The sequence below is a fragment of the Catharus ustulatus genome, chromosome 1 (assembly GCF_009819885.2).
Source record: "Catharus ustulatus isolate bCatUst1 chromosome 1, bCatUst1.pri.v2, whole genome shotgun sequence".
Lineage (NCBI taxonomy): Eukaryota > Metazoa > Chordata > Aves > Passeriformes > Turdidae > Catharus > Catharus ustulatus.
Window position 1 is genome coordinate 1,500,544 of NC_046221.1, and position 17,759 is coordinate 1,518,302.

The 17,759-nt window shown below is 45.5% G+C and overlaps 1 protein-coding gene across 5 annotated transcripts in view; it reads left to right on the forward strand.

The window, feature by feature from the left end:
- Positions 1 to 17,759, forward strand: part of ALS2CL (ALS2 C-terminal like) — a 39,263-nt gene that overhangs the window by 13,566 nt on the left and 7,938 nt on the right. For all 5 annotated transcript variants that reach the window (XM_033063742.1, XM_033063732.1, XM_033063716.1 and 2 more), the window contains exons 4-17: positions 41 to 106; positions 751 to 916; positions 2,102 to 2,230; positions 3,311 to 3,430; positions 3,814 to 3,890; positions 4,432 to 4,498; positions 5,593 to 5,789; positions 9,378 to 9,443; positions 10,098 to 10,196; positions 11,164 to 11,322; positions 11,566 to 11,677; positions 13,485 to 13,562; positions 15,914 to 16,038; positions 17,270 to 17,443. In XM_033063742.1, coding sequence (XP_032919633.1) covers positions 41 to 106; positions 751 to 916; positions 2,102 to 2,230; positions 3,311 to 3,430; positions 3,814 to 3,890; positions 4,432 to 4,498; positions 5,593 to 5,789; positions 9,378 to 9,443; positions 10,098 to 10,196; positions 11,164 to 11,322; positions 11,566 to 11,677; positions 13,485 to 13,562; positions 15,914 to 16,038; positions 17,270 to 17,443 — 1,635 coding nt within the window. The remainder of the gene's footprint in view (positions 1 to 40; positions 107 to 750; positions 917 to 2,101; positions 2,231 to 3,310; positions 3,431 to 3,813; positions 3,891 to 4,431; positions 4,499 to 5,592; positions 5,790 to 9,377; positions 9,444 to 10,097; positions 10,197 to 11,163; positions 11,323 to 11,565; positions 11,678 to 13,484; positions 13,563 to 15,913; positions 16,039 to 17,269; positions 17,444 to 17,759) is intronic.

A 17,759-nucleotide genomic window follows, 5' to 3' on the forward strand; every position in this document is an offset into this window, starting at 1 on the left:
CTCTCAAACTCCTGTTGTGTATCCTTGGAATTTTTTCCAGGTATTTCGTCACCTTCGCCAACTTTGTCGTGGTCCAGGGCTTCGAGCGGGCCAGCAAGAGCAAGAGGTCAGCAGGTGGAAAATCCTTGGGAATCTTGGGAATCCTTGGGATACGGGGACAGCTCTGAGAATCCCAGAATTACAGAGTGGTTTGGGCAAAAATCCTCCAAAAATCCTCTCATTCCATACTGGGACAGCTCCCAGGTTGCTCCAAGTCTTGGACAATTCCAGGATTGGATTTCCCTCTTTCCAGGCTCCTTCTGGAGCTGGAAACTTGGGATTTGGGGATTTAGGGAAAAGATGGAATTGGAGAGAGGAATCTGGCTGGGAATTGCCACTTATCCCAGATTTGTGTGGAAGCAGGGAATGAAAATGTGATTTATCAGGAGCACATTCCCTGGTTTTCCATGGATCCCAATATCCCAGGTTGCTCCAAGTTCTGTCCAACCTTGGACAATTCCAGGGGTGGATTCCCTCTTTCCAACCACCCCCAGCTCCTTCTGGAGTTGGAAACCTGGGATTTAGGGGTTTAGGGAAGGGGTGGGAATCTGGAAATTCCCACGAATCCCAGATTTTTACGAAAGCCTTGAAATTACAAGCAGCACATTCCTTGATTTTTCACGGCTTTCTCCATCCTCATCACGCAGAAAACACCGGAGTGGTAATTCCGGGATAATGAATGACCTTTTCTCATAATTCCCAATTTTCCAGCGAGGCCTGGAAGCTGCACAAGGTGGTGCTGAAGGAATTCCTGCGGGATTTCATCTCGGAGAGCTCCCTGGCACCCGCCCTGCACGCCGCGCTCCACAAACCCTTCCGGGAGCACGTCCAGAGCCACCTCCAGCTCCTGTCCCAGCTCCAGGGGCAGCTCCAGCAGGTGGGAATTCCCCTGGAGTGCTGGGTGGCTCTTCTTGGTCGGTTTTGTGGGAAGAAATATTCCCTGAAATCCAATCTGGGTGTTCCCAGGCTCAGGATGGATGCGTTGCTAAATAGTCCCTAAAATCCAGACTGGATATTGCTGAATATTCCTGAAAATCCAACCTGAACATTGATAAATATCCCTGAAAATCCAACTTGGATCTCCTTTGCTAACTATTCCCTAAAATCCAGCCTGGACATTGATAAATATTCCCAAAAATCCAACCTGGAACTCCATTGCTAAATATTCCCTAAAATCCAGCTTGGACATTGTTAAATATTCCCAAAAATCCAACCTGGATATTGCTAAATATTCCTGAAAATCCAACCTGAACATTGATAAATATCCCTGAAAATCCAACTTGGATCTCCTTTGCTAGCTATTCCCTAAAATCCAGCCTGGACATTGATAAATATTCCCAAAAATCCAGCTTGGATCTCCTGTGCTAAATATTCCCTAAAATCCAACGTGGACATTGTTAAATATTCCTGAAAATCCGACCTGGACATCAACAAATATTCCATAAAATCCAACCTGGACCTCCATTGCTAAATATTCTCTAAAATCCAGCCTGGACATTGATAAATATTCCCAAAAATCCAACCTGGATCTCCTTTGCTAAGTATTCCCTAAAATCCAACCTGGATCTCCTTTGCTAAATATTCTCAAAAATCCAGCATGGATTTTTATGGGCACATTGCTAAATATTCCCTGGACATTAATAAATATTCCCTAAAGTCCAGCTTTGACCTCCTCTGCTAAATATTCCCAAAAATCCAGTCTGGACATTGGTAAATATTCCCAAAAATCCTGCCTGGAACTCCTTTGTTCCAGGAAGGACATGTTGCTAAATATTCCCTACAATCCAGTCTGGACCTTGATAAATATTCCTGAAAATTTAACCTGGATCTCTTTTGCTAAATATTCCTGAAAATCCAGCCTGGAACTTCTTTGTTCCAGGATAGACACGTTGCTAAATATTCCTTAAAATCCAGCTTGGATCTCCCTCATTCCAGGATGGACATGGTGCTAAATATTCTCTAAAATCCAACCTGGACATTGCTAAATATTCCCAAAAATCCAGCCTGGACCTCCCTCGACCCAAATGTGAAGCGTTCCTGAAGCTTTTCCGTCTTTTCCCAGGGATCTGAGCAGGATGTGGTGGCCGCTGTCATCCGGGAATTCAGGAAGCTGGAATCTTTCATCAGCCAGGTCCTGGATGAAGCCTGCTTCACCAAGGAGCTCTGGAAATCCTTGGGCTACAAATTCACTGTGAGCCCAGAGGGAATTGGGGATGGAATGGGAATTTGGCATGGATTGGGAATTTGGGATGGATTGGGAATTTGATATGGAGTGAGAATTTGAAGTGCACTGGGAATTTGCTAGGGATGAGGAATTTGCTAAGGGTCTGGAATTTGATACGGGTTAGGAATTAAAAGTGGATCGGGAATTTGGGTCAGGAATTTGAAGTGGGTTGGGAATTAGATATGGATGAGGAATTTCGTAAGGATGAAGAATTTGCTATGGATTGGGAATTTAAGGCTAGAATTCAATAGAGCAAAGTTGGTGGAAGAGTTGGAGAAACTCCCTGGGGGCTTAAAGAATTTGTGTCTCAGGTGTGTCACTGTCACTGAAACCCTGAGTGAGAGGGAATTCAGTATGGATTGGGAATTATATATGGATTAAGGATTTGAGGCTGGAATTTCGTAGAGCGGAGCTGGGTGGAAGAATTGGAGAAACTCCCTGGGGGCTTAAAGAAGAATTTGTGTCTCAAGTGTGTCACTGTCACTGAAACACTGAGTGAGAGGGAATTTGATTTGGAAAGGGAATTTGATATGGGTCAGGAATTTGATATGGATAAGGAATTTGAGGCTGGAATTCAACAGATCTGGGTGGAAATGTGGAAAAGTTGGAGAAACTCTCTTGGGGCTTAAAAAAGTTGTGTGCCAAGTCCATCACTGGAATCCTGAGCTAGAGGGAATTTGATATGGATTGGGAATTTGGTATGGATGGGGAATTTGGTATGGATGGGGAATTTGGTATGGATCAGGAATTTGATATGGATCAGAATTTGATACAGATCAGAATTTGATATGAATGGGGAATTTATGGATTGGGAATTTGGTATGGATCAGGAATTTGATATGGATCAGAATTTGATATGGATTGGGAATTTGATATGGATTTGATTCAGATTAAGGATTTGAGGCTGGAATTGGGGTGGAAGAGTTGGAGAAACTCTCTGGGGGTTTCAAGCCGAGTTGGTGTCCCAGGAATGTCACTGTCACTGGAATCCCTACAGGAATTCTTGCCTGGAATTCCATGTCCTCTCCCCATGCTGGCCTTTTCCAGGACGTGCTGTGTGTCCCTGAGAGGAGGCTCCTGGAGGACAGCAGGAACCTTCCCATCGCCTCCGGCAGCTCCCGCTCCGAGCGGCTCCTGCTCTTCGACGACGTCCTGGTGCTCATCCAGGTCAGTCCAGTTCCCACCATCCCAGGTTGCTCCAAGTCCTGTCCAACCTTTCTTGGATACTTCCAGGCATGGGGCAGCCTCAGATTTCTGGGAATATTGGCTGGAATGATTTGGGAATGTTACCATGGGATAGAGAAGTAATTTGTGTGGAGATCAGGGAAGGTTTTACTCCTGGATGTGGCCATGGAATTTTGGAAGAGCTTTAGGAATGTTCAGACAAGAACTTCCCTCCTTTTCCCATGGTTTTTCCATCTCCAACGCCTCTCATCCCAATGTGGGATGGATGGACCAGAAGATTGGGAATTTGTGCTGCCAGTCCAGCTCTGCCATTCCGTGGATGATTCCAGCAATAACAGAACCATCTTTTCCCCATTTTTTTCCAGGGAAACAGCTTCCAGAGTTTTGATCTCAAGCTGGTGTGGGTGGATGAAAACTGTGGAGAGAAATCGGCTCCAGGATTGTGAGTGAGAAATTCCCACTGGAAGTTAAAAAAAAAAAGGAATAAAAACATTCAGGGAGATGGGAAAATGACCCAAAGCTTTGTCCCATCTCCTTTCTGAGCAGTGGGGTTGGGATATGGATAATGGGGTCTCAGAAGCTTGGAATTTGCTGCTGGATTGAAATCCCAGAATCTCTGAGGTTGGAAAATCTCTCTGGGATCATGAAACCCAACCTGTGTCCCATCCCCACCTTGTTCCCAGCCCAGAATTCCTCAGACACCTCCAGAGATGGAGGCTCCAAACCTCCCTGGGCAATTCCAGTGCCTGACCAGGTTTTCCATGAAAAAATTCCTGCTGATGTCCAACCTGACTCTCCCCTGGCACAATTTGAGGCCGTTCCCTCTCATCCCGTTCATTTCCAATGAATCCCAAAATTATTTAATCCAACCCTGTCAAACTTGAGATCTCTCCAGAAAAACCACCTGGAAAAGCACCAGGAGAGGAATGGGAAGAGCTGATGGATTGGGGATTGTGTTTTCCATCCTTTTTTTGCCCTCCCAGGTACAACCTGCGCATCACAACCCCAGAAGAGACGTTTGTCCTCTCCACCAAGGACCCCCAGATGAAGGTCAGGCATTGGGATTTTCCCCTCTCTTTATTATTTAAAGCAGGATAATAATCCAGACTGGGGTTGGGTTGGGATTTTTGGCTTCTTTTCTGAGAAAATCCTGGATGTTTGTCTCCTTTTCCAAGAAAATCCTGGCCAGAGGTGGCTCAGAGCTGATGGCAGGTGAGGAATATTGGTGGGAGCCCATCGGTTTCTTGCTGCTTTTCCTGAAGTTCCTCTCTTTCAAATCACCTTGAAATTTTGATTCCTTTTTATTTTTTTTTTAATATCCAAGCAGAACTTTTTCCTGTTTTTTAACATCCAAGAGCTGTTGAGCCTTGGTGCAAAATCCAACTTCTAGCAGAGCCCAAGCTGCAGATGGGCTTTGATGGGAACCCAGCAATTCCTGGCTGCTTTCCTGGAGCTGTTGCTGTTGGGAAACATGAAACAGGAAAACCTTATAAATATGATTGCCTGGCAAAAAATTTTGAGAATATGGAAACCATAAATGAGATTGCAATGAAAGCCATCTCTGAGATACCAAACTTTAGTTACTGAATAACTAGAAAACAATAGGATGGCCAGCTGAAAGTAATCCCCTCCGGATTGAACAATTCCCTCTGCTTGCAGACAGTCCAAGGGCAGAGAAGACCCTGCTGGCTTGGCAGGAGGGGCCCGAAGAGTTGTTTTGAGAGTTTAAAGTGTAACACAGCATGGTAATGCAACGATTCTTACAGGCTGTGTGTAAATGCTGTAGGATTTGTATCTTGTATTAGAGTGGTCAGTGGAAATTAGAATATTCAGCACAGAAGATTTATTGCATTGTATTGTATTTATTGTATTTATTTATTGTATTGTAACGGGACCCTCGCTCTCTGAGCTCTTTCTCTCAGCCCTTGCTCTCTCACCCCTCACTCTGTCCCTGCCCTGCTCCGAGCTGTGGCTGCAGCTCCAGGCAGGGCCCTTCCACCCACGCCCTTTGCAATAAACCCAAAGTTCCAGACCTGGCTTTAGGGATCTCTCCCTCTGTCCCGACCATCCTGCCCACTGTCACTCCTACAGCCTGCAGTTGCTTTTCCCGGGATCTGGGCTGATTCCCGTGTCCGTGCCCGCAGGCGGTGTGGCGCTGGAAGCTGGAGCAGGCTGTGCGCCAGGCGCTCCACGGGAAGCGGGATTTTCCGCTCTGGGGCCGCAGCGGCGAAGGCAGCGAGCCCCCGGCGCGACGCTTCTTCACCTACGCCTTCCGCACCGAGGGGCGGCTCCGGGGGGCCACCTACGAGGGAGAGTGGCTCTGGGGGAAGCCCCATGGCAAGTAAGGAACCTGCTGGACCCCTTCTCCAAGTGGGAAAAAGGTTGGAAGTGCTGGCTTGGAATTTCTGTGAAGGTTGGGAAGGATCTCTAGGGTCAATCCAAAGTTCTCCAGGTCACTCAAATCATGAACAAGTGGCTCTGGGGGAAGCCCCATGGCAAGTAAGGAACCTTCTGGGCCACTTTTCCAAGTGGGAATGGGATTGGAAGTGCCTTTTGGGCCCCTTTTTGAAGTGGGAATGAGGTTGGAAGTGTTGGCTTTACGTTTCTATAAGAGTTGGGAAAGATCTCCAAGGTCAACCCAAAGTTCTCCAGGTTGCTTAACCACGCCGTGAATGAGCAGCACTGGAGAAAACCCCATGGCATGTAAAGAAGTTTCTGGACCCCTTTTCCAAATGGGAATGAGATTAGAAGTGCTAGCTTGGTGTTTCCATGAAAGTTGGGGAAAGATCTCCAAGGTCAACCCAAACATCTCCAGGTCGCTCATGAAGGGGCTGCTCCTTTTCTGGGCAGGCTTTGGGGGCCACCTGTGAAGGTGAGTGGCTCTGGGGGAAGCCCCATGGCAAGTAAGGAACCTGCTGGGCCACTTTTCCAAGTGGGAAAAAGGTTGGGAGTGCTGGCTTGGAATTTCTATGAAGGTTGGGAAGGATCTCCAAGTCACTGAACCACATCTGCTCCTTTTTTTTGGGCACTTCCAGGGTGGGGCTAATGCCAGAATTTGATTCTTCATGAGGTTGTGGATGTGAATCCAGGCTCTGCCTCACTCATTCCCTGAGGGAATTCTGGCCTTGAGGGCAGGTTTAGCAAAACCTGAGTCCTAAAACTTGGGATTTATTGTGGATGTCTCATCTGTGGTTTATGGATTAAATCCTAAAGGCTGCGCTAAAAATGTAGTCTTGATCACCCTGAGCCTCCACTTAGGATTTAGGCTTGGCCTAAAATCAAGATCTCAACTTTGGGGTATGAAAATCTCACTCACAAGGAGGAAAATCTCCACTAAAAACCTTTTGTGGAGAACAGTTTTATTCTTGGCTATCAAAACCTGTTTGGACTTCATCCAAACTTGAAACATCCAAACTTTTATCCCAGGAATTAAGAAAAGCTGAAATACAACAGGAGCTCAAATGGGAACATGGGAACTGTTCAGTAAATCCGAGTTTAAGTTGAGGGAATGTCTGTAAATCCAAGATTCCAACCAAAATTTTTTGGATATGGGATAGAGAAGAGTCTGGGTTTCTTTGGAAAGAAATCTGGAATATGACCAAGCTTCTCAGGCACCAAAACGTTTGGAAATTTTCTTTTCCATGAGTTTGACAGAGTTTGCTCTGGAAGCAAAAAGGATGGAGAGAAACTTGGTTTGAGAGAGCCTTAAAATAGTGACAGAATCCAGAACAGAAATGGCTTGGACGGGATTTGAATCCAGTTCCAACCCCAAATCCAAAACTGAACCCTGAATATTCCATGGAAGAGATAAAGGAGCATTTAGGGCAGGAGACCTTCGGATCATTCCCACCTTCATTCCCTCAAAACAATCTCCTGGTTTTTGTCCTCTCCTGCCTTAGGGCTGGAAAATTTGGATGAATCCAAACCTCTCCAGCCTCCCATGACTCGGGTGAGGCATCCCAGGAAGTTTGTGGCAGAATTAAGGGACTTCACGTGTTCAGTTCCTTGGATTTGAGTTCCCTTCCCACTCCTGGAATTCCTATGCTGGGATTTGGTTGCTGGAAGGTTCCAGAGCAGCATCCCGGCCTTGGTGGCAGCTGTGGGATTTCTGAGGGAGGAGAGCTGTGGGAGTGGGAATTTGGGCTCTTGGTAAAAAACATTGGTGTTATCTGCTGGCTCTCCTGGAATTCTGGGTGACCTGGGGTGGGGGAAGGCCAGACTCCCACTCAGATATGCTGAAACATCCTCGTGCCTGGAGCAGACATGGAATTATGGAATATCCTGAGTGGGAAGGGCTCACAGGGATCAAGTCCAACTCCAAGCCCTGCACAGACATCCCAACAACCCCACCCTTGGAGCCGCCTTGGGAATGTGCCCATTGCCTGGGGAATATTCAGTGCCTGACTCCCTCTGGATTTTCCCTAAAATTCAGCCCTAACCTGACCCAGCTCCAGCTGTTCCCTCATCCCCTTTGGCTGCTCCCTTTTCCCATTCCTCCACACAAAGCCAAAGGAGATTTAAATTTAAATTTAAATTTAAACATTGAAATTTCCAACACATCCAAGCAATCCTCTGGAAAACCTGGAAAAGAGCCACTCTCGTGGAGGTGTTTGAAACAACAACCTTGGTGAAAGTCAAACAACCCCGTCATGGTTTTGGTGTTGCACCATCTCCTGTCAAACTGACCCAGAGGAGGTTGGATGAAACCTTGGGATGGAATTCCTGGCTGGGAGGGTGGGGAGGGGCTGGAAAGGAATTCCCAGAGCAGCTGTGGCTGCCCCTGGATCCCTGTGAGTGCCCAAGGCCAGCTTGGAGCACCCTGGGATGGTGGGAAGTGTCCTTGGCACAGGGCCGGCACTGGATGTGCTTTAGGATCCCATCCAACCCCAAAAATTCCAGGATTCCCTGATTTTGAATTGTTCCCATTGGGATTTTGAGGCAAAGCTGACGAGCTCAGCATCAGCACAGAGGAAAAATATTCCAACATTCCCTGAGGAATTCCAAAACTTTGGCCTCCAGCTCCAAAAAGAGCTCAGATTTCCTCAAATCACCTATATTCCAGGCTGTTGTCATTCCCTAGTTCCCAGTTTTTATTCCAGGCTCAAGATCCATTTAAACTCAGTGTGGGAAGGGATTCCTGGCTGGGCTGGAATTCCCAGAGCAGCTGTGGCTCCCCTGGATCCCTGGAATGTCCCAGGCCAGGTTGGACACTTGGCCGGCCTGGGACAGTGGGAAGTGTCCCTGCCCTGGGATGGGATGATCCTTAAGGCCCTTCCCACCCAAACCATCCCAAGATTTTGGAATTCCATTTGGAAATCACTCAGGCCTGGCATGGCCAGGCAGGAATTTCTCCATCATTGAGCATTCCCGGCTCTGCTGGCTCTGGGATCAGCTCCTGGAATGGCTTTTCCAGCCCCCACACACCATGGAATTCCCATCCCTTGCTCTGGGGTTCCTCTGTGTGTTCCCAGTGCCTGAGCCGCTGGAATTCCAGGCTGTGCTGTCACCGTGTCCACGGGGCCGTACCGGGCTGGAACTGCCGTTGGATTAATCCCTGTAATTAATTCTGGATTGTCTGCAAGCTCCTCAAGGCACGAGCAGCACCTCCACAAAATACTTTTGGGATTAGGGAATGGCATGGATTCTTTCCATTGATACCAGAGCAGGAGAACGTGCTGGGATTAAATCCTCCTGCTGAAAAGCGAGGCCTGGAGCTGCCTTTTGTGTCCTTGTCCTCCCAGGGATTTTTGGGACGTTTGCCATCAAATCTGGGAGTGGGTTGGGTTGGGAAGAACTTTGGGAAAGATCCAATTCCAACCCTCTGCCATGGGCACCTCGCACTGCACTCAGGGCTCTGTCTAAGCTCTCCAAAACATTTAGGAATATTCCATGTGGGAATGTTGTGATGAGAGAATTCCTTGGATTCCAGGGGGACGCTGAAGTGGCACGATGGACGCAACCACGTCGGGGATTTCCAGGAGGGCCTGGAGCATGGGTAAGCCTTGGAAAATGGGACATTCCCTGCTCTTAAAATCCTCTGGAATGGTTCCTTCCAGAGGCTGGAGAGAGGGGTTTGGCAGTGACTGACCCCATGGGCTGGAGCCTGATCCCAGATCCCTAAATTTGTGGGAATTTATTCCTAGGAAGTGTCTTCAAGTTATTTTTAGATCCCTTGAAAACCTCACTTAAATGAGGAATTTGAACAGGAAAGAAACCCAGTCCCACAACATTCAAATAGATTTTTAAACTTTATCCACTACAATGGAGTATCTGTTTTCCATGCTGGATTTTTTCATGCTGGATTTTTCCATGCTGGATTTTATTCATTGTAGATTTTTCCATGCTGACCTCTCCCATTCTGGATTTTTCCATTCTGGATTTTTCCATGCTGCCCTTTTCCAATCTGGATTTTTTCCATGCTGAATTTTTCCATGCTGGATTTTTCTATGCTGGATTTTTTCCAGTCTGGATTTTATCCATTCTAGATTTTTTCCATGCTGACCTTTCCCATTCTGTATTTTTCCATTCTGGATTTTTCCATGCTAACCTTTTGCAATCTGGATTTTTTTCCATGCTGGATTTTTTTCCATGCTGGATTTTTTCCATGCTGGATTTTTCCACGCTTACCTTTTCCACGTGTCCCTGGCAGGTTTGGGATCTGCCTGGTCCCGCGGCGCTCCGAGGATCGCTACGACTGCTACAAGTGCCACTGGTACCAGGGCAAGATGCAGGGCTATGGAATCTGTGAGTAAGTAAAATCCAGGATGGATTCCAGGGATTTAAAGATGGAAATATTCCCTGAAATCTTTGGAACCTGGTCTGGAAATGCTTTGTGGGCATTTAGAATTCCAGAATTGTTTGGGAGCTTAAGGATGATCCCATTCCCATCCTGTTCCATGGGACACCTCCCACTATCCCAGGCTGCTCCAGCCTGGCCTTGGACATTCCAGGGATCCAGGGGCAGCCACAACTGCTCTGGGAATTCCATCCCAGCCAGGAATCCCTTCCCAATATCCATCCATCTCTGTCCTCTGGCACTGGGAGCTATTCCCTGTGTCCTGTCCCTCCATCCCCAGTTCCTCTCCAGCTCTCCTGGAGCCCCTTTAGGCCCTGGAAGGGGCTCCAAGTTTTCCCTGAAATTTTCTCTTCCAAGGTCACCCCAAATGCTTTGGCCACTGGGAACACTGGGCTGCTCCCACTTCCTACTCATCCCTATCCCTGATTTCTCCCTGCCAAGTGGGACAGACCCCGCATTCCAACTGGGATCAGCCTGTCCTCCAACCCGGATCTTCTGCTCCATGTTTAAATCTGGAGCTGCAGTTCCCAGAGGGACCAGTCCAGGGAAGGGCTGGTGGCCATCACGACGAGCTGGATCCAAACCTGACCTCTTCCCTATGGATCCAATTTTCCAGCCTGGATTCACCAGAACTCCCTGAGCCCAGGCTGGTGAGAGGTCAAAGCCTCTCCCAGGACAATTCCAAGCCCGTGTGTTGAGTCCTTGGATAATTTGGGAAGCTCTGGAATGTCTGTTTTGGGTGGTGCACATTCCCAACAGTAAACAAGGATGAAATCCAGCGCTGTTGGACAAATATTTGGAATATTTCGAGATGGATGAGCCTCATCTCCTCGCTTCCCTGCTTTTCTACTCCAGGAATAGAAATATTCCCAATCAAATCAAATATTCCCAGACTGGAATTCCATCCCTCTTCCTGCAGGTATGGGAGTGACCTGGTCTACAAGGGCTACTTCAAGGACAACGTGCGCCAAGGGTTTGGGATCCTGGAGAACTTCTCCACAGATCGTCCCTTCAAATACACGGGACAGTGGGAAAACGACAAAAAGAACGGATACGGAGTCTGGGAAGACAGGGAGAGGTAAAGGAGGGATGGATCAGAGGTGTGGGACAGCTTTGGGTTTGGTGGGATAGATCCTGGAGATTTGGCATGGATGGGGTGGGACGGAACGCTCAAATTCCTTGGAAAACATTCCCAGAGCTGAGTTTGTGTGGGACATCCAGGCCGGAGCGGTGTCAGGAAAAAACACCCACAGGACAAATCCGCTGGATTGAGAGCTGGGAAAAGGGAGAATCCATCCTTTGGCTTTCCCTTGCATTCCAGAGGGGAGAGGTACATCGGGATGTGGTTGGATGACCTGAGACACGGAGAGGGCGTCGTGGTGACCCAGTCGGGACTCTGCTACCAGAGGACATTCCATGCGGATAAAATGGTGGTGAGTCCAAGATTTCCGTGGAGTCTGGAAATCCCTGGGATGGGGAATGCACTGCCAAGGGTTTCATTCCCTAATTCACCCTGGATTATTTTGTTGTATTTATTTTCTTTTTATTTGGGTTGGGATGGAATGTACGAGAGACGGTGTGTTTTGTTTGGATTTAGATGTTGATGAATTTTTATTTGTGCTGCAGTGAGTTTTACAGTACTTCTAATTAGCAAATTTAAAAATGAAGTTGTATTTTTTAACAAGGCCTTTTAAAGCCAAATTGGCTAATTAAGAAATGTCACTGAAATTATTTTTATTTTTGACTCAATAATTACCAACTCATAGCCCGCAATGTGGATTTTTTTATTTAATTACAAAACATCACCCAAACTCATGAAAGAGGTGAAAAAAAAGGGCAAAACCTCCTGCCCTGAAACTTTCATTTTGTTTTCTATATGTTTCTATATTCTAAGATTACGTTTGGACACCTCTCCAGGACAGGGTGGGATTGTTGGGATGTGGGCCCTTCCCACTCAGGATATTCCAGGATTTCCTAGAATAATGGTTTGGAAGAACAAGGCCTGGGTTAAATCTTGTTTCTTCTCCTCTCCCAGAGGGAGAGATGGGATATTGGGAAGGAATTCCTGTCTTGGAGGGGTTGGGATGGAATTCCCAGAGATTTGTGGCTGTCCCTGGATCCCTGGAAGTGTCCAGGGCCAGGTTGGATGGGGCTTGGAGAAATCTGGGATAGTGAAAATCCATCCTGCCCATGGATTGGATGATCCTGAAGGTCCCTTCCAGCCCGAACCATTCCAAGATTCCGTAACATTCCATCTTTCCTGGAAATCATCAAATCCTTACTTTTCCAATGTGAAGTCACCTGTGCAGTCCATGAAAAGTTGGGAATTTGGTGGGGAAAGCAAAGGGAATTGGCACTGGAATAAAACCATAGTTTCCCATGGGAAAACCATCCTTTAAAAAACTCAGTAATCCCATTCCTGCTTCCCAAATTAGGGAAAAATGTTTCGGATGGAAACTCAGCGGGAAGCACTTCCCATAAAACCTCCACCCATGGAAAATCAAATCCTGGAGGGTTCTTTAACTTCCCAAGGCTTCCAGGTGGGAGCAGCCACCCCAGATTTCCCTGGAAAGTCCAAGCAGCTTCCCTTGGAAAACTTGGATTTTTCCATGGAGGAAACCATTCCAGGGGAAAATATTGAAACCATTCCAGGGGAAAATAATCCAGCTCTGTAAGTGGCCGTGCTTCCGGCTGGTTTGGGGCTGAAGAAACCTTTGGGTTTAAATTCTGGAGTAATTCCCAGAGGGCAGAAAATCCCCTATGGATAGGAATTATTCCCTGGAATAGTTTCCCATGGAATGGGCACATTCCCAGGGTGGGATTGTTGGGATGTCTCCTGTGCCAGGAGCTGGATTTGGATCCTTCTGGATCCCTTTCCTACAGGGAATTCCACCATTCCACTTTCCAATGATTCCATTTTCTTGGAATAATTTCCCAAAGGATGGTGATTCCCTAGAATATCCTAGGACTGGGAGTTGATCCTTGTGTGATGATCCAAGTTTATGACTTGATGATCCTTGGTGGCCCTTCCTTACTTTTTGTTCCTTTTCCATGGAAAATCCATGGAATAAATTATAGGACTTCTTCGTGGCTTTTCCCATGAACATTGAAAGGAAATGTTGGGCTTTAAAAAAATGAAAAGTTCTTGGAATCTGCATCCCATCAATTTTTCTGGGAGGAGTTGGAGCCATTGGTGGGAAGTTTGTGCCGGGAATTCCCGACTTTTCCTTTCATCCCAAGGGTTCAGGAATCCTGCTCCTGGAAGACGACTCCGTCTACGAAGGGAACTTCACGGAAGATCTGGCATTTGTTGGAAAGGTGGGAATTTCCTCCCTCTCCTCCAGGAATTTCCAATGGATTCATCTTCCAAGTTCATTTCTTCCTGTTCCGCTTCCTGGAGCTTTCTGAAAAAACCCCTGTTTTCCAAATTTTTGGGATTCTCTCCCAGAAGGAAAGCTGCAGCTGGGACATTTTGGGAAGAGTTTGGGATTTTAGTGGTTTTTGTTTAATTCAGGTTTTTTTTGTTTGGGGTTTTTTTGGTTGTGTTTTTTTAGCTTTTATGGGTTTTTTTACTGGGCTTTATGGGACATTTTTGGTTGAAGTTTTGGGGTTTTATTGGATTTTATGGGACATTTTTGATTGAAGTTTTTGGGGTTTTTAATTGGATTTTGTGGGACATTTCAGATTGAGTGTTTGGGTTTTTTTCTCTCTATTTTTGGGGGATTTATTGGGTTTTATGGGATTTTTCTGACTGAGTTTTTGGGTTTCTTTCCTTGATTTTTTGTGATTTTTATTGGATTTTATGGGATATTTTTGGTTGAGTTTTTGGGATTTTTGTTGGTTTTTTAAATTTTTTGTTGGGATTTTATGGGACATTTTTTGGTTGAAGTTTTGGGGTTTTTTGTTGGGCTTTATGGGACATTTCTGATTGAGTTCTTGGGGTTTTATTGGGTTTTATGGGACACTTTTGGTTGAGAATTTTTGAGATTTTTTTCCTTCATTTTTCTGTTTTTATTGGTGCTTTTTTGGGGGCGTTTTTTGACTGTGCTTTGCAGCTGCACCCGAGTTCCTTTTTTATTTTTGAACCAAGAACATTTCAGCCCTTGGGGCCTCAGGAAATGTTGCAAAACCTCCGGAGCTGCCGTAACCGAGGCAGCGGAAATTCGGGATTTCGCAACCCGGGCCCTGCCCTGACACGTCCCAGGTTTTGTGGTTGGATTCACACAGAAATTTCTGTTGAGAAAATCCTCAGGGTGGGGAAAACAAATTTTCTGGGATGGAATCTGGGATGAGCCCAGCAGGAATTCTGGGATGCTGCATAATTAACGCTCGTTAATTAACGCAAACAAGCTTTGGCAGCGGAGGAAGAATTTGTCGTCATCTTCCTCCTGCAGAGGCCATTCTGTGTGGATAAAAAAGTGGGGAATCCAAGATTTCCACATTTCTGGGATGTGAAAAATCTGGAAATCCTTGGGAACCTCCAGGAGGGATTAATTCCAGTGCTGGGATATTTTTCCCACCAAAATTCCAATTTAGATTAAGTGGTGAGTCCAGAAAATTCAGGAATGTTCTTCCTGCTTTTCTGGCGGGAATTCAGCAAGCCAATCTTGGCATATTTATTTGGATTAAATTTGGGGGATTTTAATAATTAATAGAGAAGTAAATTAGAAATAGAGAATTGAATTACAAATAGGGAAATTAATGATAAACAGGGAATTTATATAAAATTGAGAATTGAATTATAAATAAATAATCTAATAATACATATTTTAAAATTAAAGAATTTTATAATAAATAGAGGCTTTAATAGAAAATTTATATAATAAATGAAGAATTTAATAATGTAATTTAATAATAATTGGAGAATTTAATACTAGAAAATTTAATAATACATTTAATACTCAAATATATTAAATTAATAATAAAGAATTTATGTAATAGAGAATTTGATAATAAAGACTTTAATAATAAAAATAGACAACTTAGTAATAGAGAATTTAATAGTAGAGAGTTTAATATTAAATTTAAAATTTAGTAATAGGGAATTTAATTAAAAATAGAGAATTTAATGACAGATAATTTAATAGTAAATAGAAAATTTAATAGTAGAAAATTTAATACTAAATAGAGATTTTAACAATAAATAATTTAATAATAAGTAATTTAAGAACAGAGAATTTAATAATAAATAGAAAATTTAATAAAAGCTAATTTAAAATAGAGAATTTAATACTAAATAGAAATTTTAACAATAGAGAATTTAATAATAAGTAATTTAAGAACAGAGAATTTAATAATAAATAGAACATTTAAGAATAAAAAATTTAAGCATAGAAAATTTAAAAATAGAGAATTTAATACTAAATAGACAATTTAAGGACAGAGAATTTCATGGAGAGCCAATGCAGAGAAACACCAGGAAGGAATTCCCGCAATGCCAGGAAGGAATTCCCGCAATGCCAGGAAGGAATTCCCAAATGACCAGGAAAGAATTCCTGCAATCCCAGGAAGGAATTCCCGCAGTGCCAGGAAGGAATTCCCGCAGTGCCAGGAAGGAATTCCCGCAATCCCAGGAAGGAATTCCACAATCCCAGGAAGGATTTCTTGCAATGCCAGGAAGGGATTCCTGCAATGCCAGGAAGGAATTCCCAAATCCCGTATTTCCGCAGGGGAAGCTGTCCTTGGCCAACGGGTTCGTGCTGGAGGGGACGTTCAGCGCGCGTGGCGGCCGAGGGCTGCACACCCGCGGCGTGCTCAACACCGGCAGCGAGCCTCGGGAGCCGCGGCCACCAACGTGAGCAGCGCGACCGGCACGAATCCACATCCCACGGCAACCGGGAATCCATCCCGGCCAGAGGGATGGGAAATGGAGGGGTCATTCCAGGCGGGAGGGAGGGATGGGGGTTTTGTGGGAAATCCTGGGGTTCTCATGGGGTTAGTTCTGTAGGGAATGAGAGATGGGGGTTTTCATGGAGTTAATTCCATGTGGGAGTGAGGAATGGGGGTTTTCCTGAATTCCTGGGATTGTCATGGAGTTAATTCCATGTGGGGATGACGGAATAGATGTTTTCCTGCAAAATCCTGGGGTTCATGGAGTTAATTCCATGTGGGAAGCAGGGATGCGGATTTTCATGGAAATCCTGGGGTTTTCATGGAATTAATTCCATAGGGAATGAGGGATGGGGGTTTTCATGGAACTCCTGGGGTTTTCATGGAGTTAGTTCCATATGGGAATGAGGGCTGGGTGTTTTCCTGAAATCCTGGGACGGGAGTTAATTCCATGTGGGAAGCAGGGATGGATATTTTCCTGAATTCCTGGGGTTGTCATGGAGTTAATTCCATGTAATCCTGGGGTTAAATCAATGTGGGAAGTGGGAATGGATGTTTTCCTGAATTTCTGGGATTTTCATGGAGTTAATTCCATAGGGAAGCAGGAATGGATGTTTTGATGCCATCCAGCCCAAATTCTCTCCAAATTCCAGGTCCCCTCACAAATCCCAGTCCAATTCCATCTTTTTCCACCTCTAGAACATTCCCAGCCCCTCAGAGCATCCGTAGGACAGAAATTCCTTTTTCCAGGGCAGGAAAGCTCCTGGGAATGGAGCTCAGCTTTTATCCAGCTTTTCTCCAGGAATTCTGAGGAGATAAAGAATCTGTAATTGGGAATATCTAGGAATATCCAGCAGTGCATGGAGCAGGAATACTGGGATTAATTAAAAAATTCTGGATTATTTCTGTCCCTGAGAATTCCATACCAGCCAGGAATTCCCTTCCAAAATTCCATCTAAATCTCTCTTTTTCCAGTAGGAAGCCATTCCCTGTTTTCCTGACCCTCCATCCCTTATCCCAAGTCCCTCTCCAGCTTTCCTGGAGCCCCTTTAGTCCCTGGAATTTTCCCTTTTCCAGGAAAACATTCCCAGCTCTCCCAGCCCCGTGTTTCTGTCAAATCCCAGAGAGTTTTCCCATTTTTGAGGGGGGAAATCCACAAGAATTTGGGAAGAAAATCCCAATCTTGTGTTTTGCAGCCAGCTGGGCCTCAAGGAATTCCCAGTGGAAAAGAGATGGACGGGAATCTTCGAGCAATTCCAGGAATTCCTCCATTCTGGCTGCAAGGAGGAAATGGAGGAATCTTTCACGGGATTCCACATCCAGTCCAGCAAGGAGCTGAGGAAATCCCAGGAATATCTGTTCTGCCAAAGGTATGGAGGGAATCCTGGAATTCCTGAGGAAATCCTGAGAATTCCTGTTCTGTTAATGAGGAAATCCCAGGAATCCCTGGGGAAATCCCATAATTGTTCTTCTGCCAGAGGTACAGAGGGAATTCCAGAAATCCCTGAGGAAGTCCCGGGAATCCTTGAGGAAATCCTGGGAATTCCTGCTCTGCCAAAGAGGAAATCCCAGGAATCCCAGATGAAATCCTGGGAGTTCCTGTTCTATCCCTGAGGAAATCCCAAAAATCCCTGAGGAAATCCCAGGAATTCCTGTTCTGTCAATGAGGAAATCCCAGGAATCCCT